This window comes from Hermetia illucens, chromosome 4, assembly GCF_905115235.1.
Source record: "Hermetia illucens chromosome 4, iHerIll2.2.curated.20191125, whole genome shotgun sequence".
Lineage (NCBI taxonomy): Eukaryota > Metazoa > Arthropoda > Insecta > Diptera > Stratiomyidae > Hermetia > Hermetia illucens.
In genome coordinates, this window is record NC_051852.1 from 106,054,855 (window position 1) to 106,067,374 (window position 12,520).

Below are 12,520 nucleotides of genomic sequence, written 5' to 3' on the forward strand. Positions count from 1 at the left end.
AGATCCGTTCTCTGGCCGCTTGATATTGTTGCAGTCTTACGTGCAACGGCCTCAGAACCGAAAGCATCGGTTTCCTTGAAACAATTGGTGGTGGGGTCAAATCCGGGTAGGTCATGTTTGAGTTATCGGACCGCTTCAACACGGTAACTTTCGGAGTTACTGTGGAAGACGTTGTCGCAATGCCTGCGCAGTCACGTGCGTCCAATGCAGGAACGCCCTGATGACTGGGGCTGGGCTCTGGAACTCGACAATTTGGACATACGGGCTTACGAGTGTTCGGGCGCCCGCAACCGAAACAAAAGACTTTGGGATCCTCCCAACAGTCTTCAAACAAATGTCCAATCTGCCGACAATTCCAGCAGACCAAGTCCAAATCACGATTCTGAATCTCAGACTGAGGATTTCCTGAGATGCTCTTTATGTCAACACCCTCTTCAGATTCAGCAGAATAGCTGTGTAATTGGTGAGAGAGCCTGCTTGAGAGACGCTCCTCTAAAATTTCACTCTGCTGCACTAACTTACGCAGCTCGCGAACCGTACTAGCCGGAAAATAGAGAAGTTGCCTCTGAACGTCGGGTCTCAACCCACGACGTAGCAACTCTACCAATTTCTCTTCCGTTAAGGAATTTTCTAACCTATTGGCTAGCGAACGCACAGCTTTATAGTAACTGTCGAAATCTTCGGATGGGCCTTGCATGCGCTCCCTCATCAGTTCAAGGATATCCCAGTCATCTAGATAATCCTTAAACTCATGGCGAAGAGCCTCACGAAAAGAGGTCCACTCGATTCGTCCGACAGACTGGTGATAGTCCCAGTACCAATCTGCTGCTCTGCCTCTGAAAAGGGTGTGTACATAAGTACACAGCAGGCCAAAATCCCCTTGTAGGGTTGTGTTGGTCAAAGCCTCCACGCGGAACAAGAATTGGTTGATGGGCAAAGTTTTGGATGTGCCATCAAAAACCAAGTTCCAGGATGCCAACATTGAATAAACACAATCCGCTGACATGGTACTAAGCGGTCGTGCCTGGCATCCATACGGCGAATCGTCCTCGTCAGAGTCGGTAAAATCATACCTATAGTCGAGTCCGGATCTGTCGTCATGTCGTTGAAAGTTCTCGGATCCGGACCTGTCGTCAAGTCCGTAAAAATCAACGTTACGTCTATGGTCAGGTGTGTAAAAATTGTCTTTATTATGTCCTCTGTCATGTCTGTCCTCAAAATGTACTGCACGAGTTGAAGCAGGCTGATGTTGAGCTGCCTGTTGCACTGAGTGCGTGTTCGGGTTCGAGTCTCGAAGCGGGACAAATTGCTCTCGAACCAATCCTTCAACTCGTGAAGCGTCCGTCGCCCTAGCATCCCTCGTGGAAGGATCAACCCAACCCACAGGATGAAAAGAAAAAGCGAAGGAAAAAAAAAAAATTAAGGCAAAGGAAAGGAAATAAAAAAAATTAACTAATATAACAATCCAAATCGAACGATAAGAAAAGAAAAAAAATAATAATTACGAGGACTCCTCCCTCTCTCTAATTTGTCAACTCCATATATTAACTCCCGCAGAACTCTCGGATGACTAACATGCCATCCCAACCTCATAAATTTTCTCAGCTGTGTGCAGAACTTCCACACACAGTGTTTTCCAAGAAGAGACAACAATCGAGTTGCTCCCCGTCGCAGAATATTAAATAAAAGAACACAAGCAAACGCGAGAATTCAATCTTCTTCGTCTGGAGTCAGAGAACAAAGTGAAGATGAATCATTGAGGACGGAACGGCACAGCATATAGCCGACTACCTCCTCCTCGCTACCGCCCGATAAGTCACCTTCTCTTCTATTCCTCCTCAGAATTCTTCTCCCGATCAAAACTTCTAGCCACCACCGCTGTCCTCCAGATCTCAAATCCAACTCCCAGTTATTTTTCCGCGCACCGTTTTCCTCACCTAGCAACATTCTCCTCGTTCTCTCTTCGTGCACCGCTTCTATTCCCGCTACATAGCCTTTCTCACTCGCTAGGCAATGTTGCGGCAACATGCGCATGCGCCTGCGGATGCGGCAAATCATTCGCCTCTTGTCAAGATCAATTCGCTTGAATACATTGAATAATGTGCAATCTGCGGCGAACTTTAAGGCAATTGCACACTATTAAATGCATTGTTTAAGCAAATTAATTAAGAAAGAGCCGAATGAAATTCCGCTCCCGTCGCGCAGCCGCGGTCACTACAAGTTCTCACTTCACAACTCTCCTTAGAGTGTTTCCACTCACGTTTACTTGTCTAATATTCCCATCGATTAAATAAAGTGAAAGTCCTATTTAACTTGGTAATCGGTCTGAAAAAAGAAGAACCCTACAACAGGATGTGGAGAGCTTTCTAACATACGCCCTAAAAAAATCTTATTTTGATCTAGCATTTCTATTTGGGATATTAATACTGAGATATAAGAATATTCTTTACTATTAATCTGACAAGCAATAATTAGATCACTTGGTAGGGGCCTAAACCCAAACTATTAATTGTAAAGTCACTTAACTTGAATGTTCCAGTTCCAGGTACAAATCTAATGGACCCAAAATAAAAGATGTACGGTGTCCTAAGAGTAAGGAGGTACATTCTAACACTATATTAAAATTGAATGAGTATTGTAATTGACTTGAAATATAATATAGGCACGTCGGAGTAAAACACTCACACGAGGTTGGAAAGGAAACTGTAAAAAAAGAGAAATAAAGTAGCATCAATTTCGGCGATCTTTTTTTTTCAAAGAAGCTCTGATGTGCAATGATGTATGACATTTGGACACAGTGAGGGATATAACTCAGTGTCAAAGCGGACCATTACATGCTAAGTTCGATGCCTTATTTTCTATAGAACAATGATAACATAAGATATTTGCATCAAGAGTCAAGAGAGTTTCAGACATGTCAGATGAATGTTCATATCCAACATTATTTGGAACAGCTACGTGCCGAAAGTGAAGATTTGATTAGCATGTTTTGCTATGGTATGGTGTCAGCCTAGGTCATTGCATTCGACTTTTTTCCAAGAAAAGTCCTTCTTTCTTTGTCATTACCTTCAACTAACGACTGGGCTAAAGTCTTCCATGACCGCTATTATAGTTTCGCGTGTTAGTACCAGAAAAATATGTAATAAATCCTCTAGAATTTCCACGACAATCGGACTTAAATGTTTTTCGATTCAGCAATTAAATTAATAATTTATGAATATTTTCTAATGTAATCTTTGTTCTGGATATTTGACAAAGCAAGCAAAATATTATGAAAATTTGATTTTGATTTTTGATGGAAGTCGTATTTTGTGAAAGGATTCATATATCATTTGTTGGATTTCGTCCAAATAATCTTTTCCAAAGTGTTTTGAATCATGAGGTAGAGCAGGGAATCGTAACAGTAACAGTAATTCAAAAGTTGTTGGAACTGGATAGTCAGTTTAGTATACTACCTCGATCATTCTGTGAGTTGTTTGAAGTATTGTCTTGACAGAAAAAACATGCTTGTTAGTTCTGTCTTTCAAATAGTCCGATAAACTTCCATGGTCATTATTACTTTTATTTCCTTTTGATTTAACAAAAAAAAATGTTGATGAATGAATACATTTTACCTCAATTACTGAGATCACTTGGTTTCTAAAGGCTATAAGTCAAAGAAAAAGTTAATTTCCACAATCGGTAAAATGATCCATAAATCCTTTAAAAATATACTGAATCGCTTTGCCTTAAAATGAGGAACGAGGTTTGGTGCGGGAAATAGATAATAATTATTATTATACTTTAAAATTTTCTTAGAACATAACTTCTTCCAGGACAGGGGCAACGCATCAGACGCTACCTCTCTTTGCCCTCGGGACTGCGTCACCGAAAGTGGCAACAGATGGAAATCGTTCCTTTTTATATAAAACAAATTGCGAATTATATCCAACTTAAAACCGCCAATACTTTAAGCCTGTGAGACAGCGTCGGAAGAGTTGTTTCTGCCCTGGTGGAAACCGGTGGTCATTCTTTCTATGTTTTGAATGATTGGGTGCTATACCCAAAACGAGGAATACATAGACCAAAAAAGTGAGAGTAAGGTGCTCTCCATTTAATCCGGTCTAACATCAAGTAGATGTGGACTTCGGATTCCTCATATCCCAAATTAAAAAAAGACGTTTTTAAAAGGACATTTCAAGAACACTTTAAGTTTGAGATATCTGGTTGGCGTTCATGCTTAAGGGGGTCATCCCGTGTTTCGGATCCGCGGAATAGATTTTTTTTCTAGCATCAATTGTATCTAGATATAGTGTAGAATATATGGGCAAAGTGATTTGATTCGGAGTCGATCGGAAATTATAGTGTTAAACACGTTAAGTTATATGCCAGATTTATGTCGATCGCCGTAGTAAAGCTCGTATTTATCGCTCCGAATGACGCTCGAATGACTTCGCTAAAAGGACAAGAATTGAAGCCAAGGCCGTACATGTGTTTCTTCAAGGCTTATGGACCAGGTATAGCAGATTAATGGTCAGTTAAGGCTTTATGGCTAAAAATCGCATTCTACTTTTTAAATGCGTTTTTCTTGAAACCGCATGTTGAAAATCGGCTGCCACCATAGCTCAAAATCTATTCAACGAAATTTTTTGAAATTTTCACGACTCAGAACATATTTCTACAGTCCGCAAACTAGGATAATTGCGATTCATTCAGTAATTTTTTTTTATTCATTGAAAAAGCCAAAATTCAAAAAAAAAAGTTTAACAAGGCACCAAAAATTTAGTTTTTAATATCTTTTAATAATCCTAGTTTGCGGACTGTAGTTAAGTCTGTACGTTAAAATACTGTTTATTTTTTTCTCTAAGATGATCCCAGCGCCCTCTAGCGTGGTAGCAGAAAAACACCTTTTTTTAGAGATAGGTGTATAAATTGCTCTGTATTTCAATAACGAACTATGTGATCGGGCTGGAAAAGTTACTATGCACGCTTAAGATATTAATAAATCTATCGTGAAAAATTCGTATTTGCATCTTTCTCCAGTTCTTCACGAAAAATTTCTAAAAAAAGCCAAAAAAACGGCCTTGACACCCTTAAGATTACAAAAATGGTTCGATCTGTGTCATTCAATGTATCCTAAAACGTCGGACGTTGAACGTGCGTACTGCTGAAAAAGTTTTAGTTGATCAAACTGTGAATTAGAGAAATGAACAACTAGTTTCATATTCTACAAATGTTAGATTAAATGAGGCAAATAAAGCTCTCGAAAGAGTTTGTATTCCGTATCCATCACACTCTTGGAGTTCATAGCTTTCGTACTGGTTTTGACAGCTCAGCTTGTATAGCTCAGAAGAAAGAATTTGAATATAAGCTAGAATTTTATTTTCTGTTCGTATAAAAGGGTATCCTGAGTTAAATCTCGCAAGGATACTCCCTAATGTTATTGCGCATTGCATATTTAAAAAAAACACGATATAGAATTTGCATTGCATTTGGGTTTCCTATGAATAATTCAATGAACCTAAAAGCGAAACATCCTCTCTTGTGTAACACAATGTTTTCGAAAGTCAAAAAATTCTACAATTAAAATATGTGCGATACATATCAATGCATTGACAAAACTCGAAACTGCGAAATTCGCAGATCAAATAGTACTGAGACCGAAAAATGGAGGTAAAAAATCAAGAAATCATTCAATTACATCACAAACGTTATAAACAAAAGCTCAACAATCGACCTTGGTTCGAAACGTCGAGCCTACAGATTTTCAAAAACAAATCTCGAAGTCAATGAAACGTGCCGTTCGGCATTCTCAGCAGAAAGAGGTCTTCAACATGTATTTGATTAGATTTTCTTTTCTTTTTAAACATTTTTGAGCGTGTGGTTTGTTTAGAATTGTACAGAGGAAAGGAGAATTATTTAAAAATGTTGGCCACAGGGTGATCAAGTTAGAATATAGAAAGGATATTGTTTTTGATGAACCGTGATACGCTGGTAAGAGCCCAGTGGAAGGCGAGTGGGGATAGAACGACTTTTTGAGAACTTCAGTTACTTCCCCATATGTATCTCGACCCAATTTAAGTCAGGAATTGTAAGAAACCAACCTGGTGACATTTTTCATACGAGTATTTTCTAAGCGATATTGACTGTACATTCTCTTGTGTCTCACACCTTTTTAATTCGGAATGTAATACCCGTGTCTGATCAATAATCCCCAAAGAATTTTCAGTATTGCTACCTCTCTTCGATACTCATTAATCAACATTCCTCACATTTCGTATTATTTATTACCGCGACTAATCTACATCGTCTTTTAGCGCTAAATTAAATTTCATACACGTAACTTTTGTTCATGCTATAAAACGCATCAAACTTTGAGTCCACTGTAGCCCCTAAACCACCATTGCCAGAACGCGGACTGGCTATCATTAAAAACATATCAAGAATGCCAATGGAAAAAAACGAATCTTATTTGTAATTCTAAAGACATTTTTCGGTTTTCGGGGCTTGCCACTCACATTCAGAGGCTGCTTTATTTGATTAAATCGAAATCGAAAATAGTTTCGTGATGGGATCTGTTGTAGATACGTTTACACACTTCTATATATATATGGTGGATCCGCAACCATACTTCCTGATTAATGCAAAAGTTGATTGACAAAATTCAAGGTTAGATATTTCACGACTGCCACGAGTATCGTGCATATCACGAAAACAAATCAGGAAGGAATTGAGATGATTTTTTATTAGTTTTGGAGTCATTTGATTGATAAAGCGGTTTTTGGTACGTTTTTAGGAGATTTTCCAGTTTATTGGGGTATTTGATCTCGAATTTCGGTCATGCGGTTAACAGGACGCGTTCAAGATGGGAAAACATATTTTTTACATATCCTAAGTCGATTCTTGAATTTGATTTAATTTAATTGATCAATTTGGAATTCGCATCCACCTTAAGCGCTTCTTCCAAAAAGAAGCTGTCTAAAACAAATGAAGTACGCATTATTTAAAATCTCAGTTTTAATGCGCCTTTTTTCTTTCTCATATGTCTCAAGAAATTCATTTGGCTCAATTTCCCGCAGTGTCGTCCATTCTGCGCCATCTATGCTCTGAGTTCTAGTCGACTATCAAAGACAATGAACTACGCCTCGCGATAATGAAGACAAACAGCCAAAGGTCCAACGGACCAGTGTCGTAACACGTCCTGATCACATTTAAACTGAGGACTTCCGTGATTGATATGGGCTCGTATCGGTCGTGGAAAAATTGTGAAAGAGCCATCTTCAATGGCATGAATATGTAATTCAGGCTGACGAGAAGTCTCTTGCTAAAACTGGATAACGGCGAAAATACAGATCGATCCAATAATGGCTTGATACCTTAGATGGCGGTGTGGTGATCCATCCAGAACTCGGCTTTTAAACAAGATAAATGATTAAGAAGAAGAGTAATAATTGAGCAATGTCGTTTGCTAACCAAATATCTATTTGTCATAAATACCAACAATGTATTCTCGTTTTAAGTGCGACTAAATCATTTCATAAATGTGCCGGAAGAGCCGCATACTTTGGTCTCCAGGCCATATTGGGTTAGAAGGTAGTCAGGCAGCAAATGAGTTCAAATGTCTGTTGATGGACGTGATGTCTGATATGAAGCTGCCTCCCTACATTATCCTATGGTTTCGGTTAACAATGGCCTTAGCCAAGGGTGCGCCGTGAGTTCGGTGTTTTTCAATACCTACACTTCCTCGCTCGATGAAAAGTGTTCCAATATGATGATGATTTCCTTACCGTAGTAACAGGGGATTCCAGGGAACTAACCAAAGACACCAGCCGACCACCAGGCAGTTCTCTTCCCCAATCAATGTAGAAGCCTCAAATTGCCCGTTAAACTTGAAAATCCTTCTCAACCGCCTTCTTAAGGGCTCACACAGACGTTTTTAAGATAACATCAATAGCATCTTCCTTGAACACCAGAAAACAATTATCTTTTTGGAGAGAACAATCTCGGCGCGATTCTCTCAAAGTTCGAACCACTTCCTGTTCAGGATATTCGCAGTTTCTATTTCAGGCGGGCTCCTCGTCAACTGGCAAGCCACAAAGCTATCAGGCGTCACAAAGGTCGACAAAATTATAATCATCACGAATTCTCTTGAAACCGTTAACGCCCTCACCAGTAAAATGCCGACCAATTACAACGATGAAACGAAGAAAGTCTGGCTTAGAAAGATTTCTGTCCTCTGATATCCTGGGCATAGCGGTGATTTTTATAATGAAAAGGCAAATGAAGCGGCTAAAGAAACCGAGGTGGCTAGCATCTCTTTTCCCCCTCCCTCTACTTAGATACATTTCCATTCGCGCTGAATGGAACGAAGAATTTCTTTGGAGACAGGCAAGTTCTTTATCGAAATCTTTCATGATATACTTAGTAAGCCCTGGTTACAGGAAATACCCCGTAATGTACGCATTGTCTACCAGCTATTTATTAAGGAAAGCGGGGCGGTTCTTTCACTGGCCTGTGATCCAGTAGAAGGCACAAATGGCCACAGTATCTTTCAGCATGACAAGTTCTCGAGCTGCAAGGCTACTCTCGACTGGATTAAATCGTAGAGACCTTTATCAGACCTTCTCGCGACGGATGATTGGTCTTTTCAGAGAGTGCTGGGCACTTTTATAAGAGAAGCTCGACTTAGACTCTAGCTTCGAATTCATCCTTCCATTTGCTTCATTTTACCGCCTACAACTTTGTTTTCACGTCTGAACAACAAGGTGCAGCAAGAAGCAACTCTTCTGGCCATTGATAGCATATTCCAACTGCTGGCATCATAGGCAACAACCTGTCATTCGTTCTCATCGGGAGTCAAAGTAAGGCAGACCGCTGTGATTAGCCTTGCATCGCTAGCTTCCCGGGGCCTCGTGTAGCAAAACAAACATAAACACACACATATCAAAAAGAGTGTTCATTACGTTGTGCACTGTCCGCTCATTTTACGCAGGCGGTGGCCCTTCAAAGTCGATTCTCTAATATTTGGTGGTCAAATTCGATACGATTGGTTCGGTACACTACCAACGCAAGCATACGTACGTTAAGGGAACACCGGCCGAGAACGCTGTCCGCGAAATTTACAGGAGAATATGAGGCAGCCAATTTCTTCCAAACTTGATATATTTTGCGTCTGGATTTGGACTTCCATCAGTACAAAATTCACTTGACTGAGGGGTTCAGAGGTAATGATGATAGACAACGTAATCTATTCGCTCACTGGGCATCAGAACGTTTAGAAGAGGACCCTGATTTTGATTGAAAAATTATCTGAAGCGACAAGGGACCTTTTCGGTTGGTTATGGCTAGGTCAACCCACCTCAGGCTCACCAGATGGTAATGTATCCACAAAAAATTACTGTTGCTGCGTATTTTGGGCCGGCGGTGTCATTGGTCCGTACTTCCTGCAAAACGACGTTGGTGAGGCCATTTTCGTCAACGGTGAGTGCTACAGATTAATGATAACCTTTTGCTGTTGGCTTGAATTGATCTGAACGATCTGGCCCTCGTAAACATGTGTCTCTAGTAGAACGGTGCTAACTGCTACGCAGCGAACACAACGATAGTCAATTTTACTTGGATGATTTGAGAGTGTGACTACCTCTCACGAAGGTTACTTCGATTGTGTGATTTGACCCAATTTGATTTTTTGTGCTGAGTCCTCTGAAGTCGTAGTCCTATAGAAATAGTCTGCAATGTTCAAATTCAGCTGGATCTATGCGTTTGAGGCATTGAAAATTGGACTTCTCGAGTTCGTGCTATCGCACGAAACCACGGCAAATATTGAAACGTTATTATATTCCATTCAGAATGGAAAGCATGGATCTATATAATAAAAAAGAAGAATTTCGTTATTTCCTCCCACACTTGTTTGATTCTATTCCTAGATCTGCCCCTACTGTGAATCCATATATTGACCAACCAATTGCGTTACATTACTTACGAAAAAATATAAAACTACTATCAAAACTGAGGCTGAATATCTTCTAATAAAATCTATTATTTCTTTTTCAGGTCGTGAAGATCTATCACCTTCCAGCAGTCTGAACGGTTATTCCACAAATGATGGTTCCGATGCGAAAAAAGCGAAAAAGGGACCGGCACCACGTCTGCAAGAAGAATTGTGTTTGGTGTGTGGTGATCGGGCATCCGGCTATCATTACAATGCACTTACCTGTGAAGGCTGTAAAGGATTTTTTCGGCGGAGCGTTACAAAAAATGCTGTCTACTGTTGTAAGTTTGGACATGCCTGCGAAATGGACATGTACATGCGACGAAAATGTCAGGAGTGTCGACTGAAAAAATGCCTTGCTGTTGGGATGCGACCCGAATGTGTTGTGCCCGAAAATCAGTGTGCTATGAAACGAAAAGAAAAGAAAGCGCAGAAGGAGAGAGATAAGCAACAGACATCGCCTGCTGTCAGTACAACTGATAGTATTCGGAATGAGGTGTTGGAGATGATGACATGTGATCCGCCTCCACATGCGGACAGTGCGGTAAGTACCTTCAGAACACCATAATACTGTAAAACTAGCCCTAAAACTGCTACTAAACTTACTATTCATAATCAAAATCACATATCAAATTCAGCAAACATCTAGCATATAACATTGGACTTTCGGCACCCGAAATTATACTCACTACGTCACCACTGAAAATTCTACGAATCTCTATCATCTATCCAAATTTCGAACAACTTTCTATCATCCCAATGGAATTCTAAATTCATTCTCATATTTATTTCAAATAAATTTCAGTTTTTCTTCCAGCAATTACTGCCCGAAAAGCTCTTAGCCGAAAATCGTGCACGAAATATACCTCCATTAACTCATAATCAATTAGCAGTCATCTATAAGTTAATTTGGTACCAGGATGGTTACGAACAACCATCAGAAGAGGATCTTCGACGAATAATGGTTGTATATCTGTATATTTGACAATTTTTCCAGGACTTCTACTAATACTGTTCTTTTTTTATTGAATTATAGACGTCACCGGATGAAAATGAAAGTCCACACGATGTCAGTTTTCGACATATAACGGAAATTACAATCCTTACAGTACAATTAATTGTTGAGTTTGCTAAAGGTCTGCCGGCTTTCACGCGGATTCCGCAAGAGGACCAAATTACGTTATTAAAAGTGAGTACAGTTTGGTTGTTAATACATTTTGAAATTCATATCAAATATTTTAATGTTTGAAATGGTGAGAGTCGTAAATTGCGTCGTAGCAATTCAATTCAATTTCGTTTCGGGATGCTGCAGGACAAAATCCATGCAAGCAGGTCGCCAATTGAGTGAATATTGAGAACTATGACCCTACGAATTTATATAATCCAATTGCAACTCATCTGACGGTTAATTGCACCTGGTCACCTGGAGCATCGCGAGGATTTAGAATCTCAAATTTGAAATATGTCTTTAAATAGGGTTCATACGTAACGAGTTATATGAAAGTTTTCTTTGTCCGATAGGGCCTGCAGCAGTTTGTTCTGGATTAAGGACCCTTAAAAATTGTTTATTGTCCTACACTGGCTTAACTTATATTTTTTTTCTTGATCTCATGAAAAAGAAATGGGGGTAGTGCTAGATTACGTATCTTATTTTATATCAAATCAAAGATGAATAAGCCAGTTCGATGTGGCTAACTCTCCAAGATTACGACTATCTCTATTTCTAAAACACCGAAAAACACTGCTTGTTCGAAATGCATTGTGTTATGATAACTCAAGAGAAGAGAATTCAACAGAATCAGCAAAGAGGGCAGAATATACTTATTGGATATTCAGATAAATGAGATTTTCGCAACATATTCATTTTGTATCCTTATTCATTTTTTCTTGCTTAAACAGAGCCTATGGATCATTGATAAAGCAGCCACTTGGTATATGTGATTTGATACGTCTTAACGATGTCCTAATTCTAAGTTTGATCCTTTGCTCCTTCATTTTTAAGGTTTCGTGTAAAACAAAACCTGATTAAAATCGGTTTACAGTCTGTCTGCCTGTCCGTCCGTCTGTCTGTCTACCGCATCCACTTTTCTCGAAAACGATTATAGCGATTGACAGCAAATTTAGTGGAAAGGTTGAAACTGTGAATGCTCACACATATATCATAATTCTACGTCTAGTTTACGGGGTGGGGGGAAGAGCATACATGCGAAAGGGGTGTGTGCATTTTTTTAACTAAATATATTCATGGGGGGTATCAAATGAAAGGTCGCGATTATTACTTTCCGAAACCAGTCTTAGTTTTAACATTTGTTGAAAAGGTGGGGAGTGCGGGGTGGAGAAAGTGATCATTTTTCCACGAATCCATTCTCAGAAACTACCCAACCTAAAAATTAAAAAAAAAATCAAGATGATGCCGCTATATGATGTCTAGGCTCCAAAATACCCTCCGCACCGATATATGTTCAAATAAAGTTAATTATAGTATATTACTATAATTTTTAGTAATTGACTACAAAAGCCCTCTTAAGTTCATCCATGAATCACGATGCA

General features: G+C 39.5%; 1 protein-coding gene across 2 annotated transcripts in view; it reads left to right on the forward strand.

The window, feature by feature from the left end:
- Positions 1-12,520, forward strand: part of LOC119654354 (ecdysone receptor) — an 834,675-nt gene that overhangs the window by 804,955 nt on the left and 17,200 nt on the right. Inside the window, exons 6-8 of one of the 2 annotated variants that reach the window (XM_038059699.1) lie at positions 10,033-10,514; positions 10,788-10,934; positions 11,007-11,159. In XM_038059699.1, the coding sequence (XP_037915627.1) occupies positions 10,033-10,514; positions 10,788-10,934; positions 11,007-11,159 (782 nt within the window). Of the gene's footprint in view, positions 1-10,032; positions 10,515-10,775; positions 10,935-11,006; positions 11,160-12,520 lie in introns of both variants that reach the window. The other variant, XM_038059698.1, reaches the window with a different exon arrangement.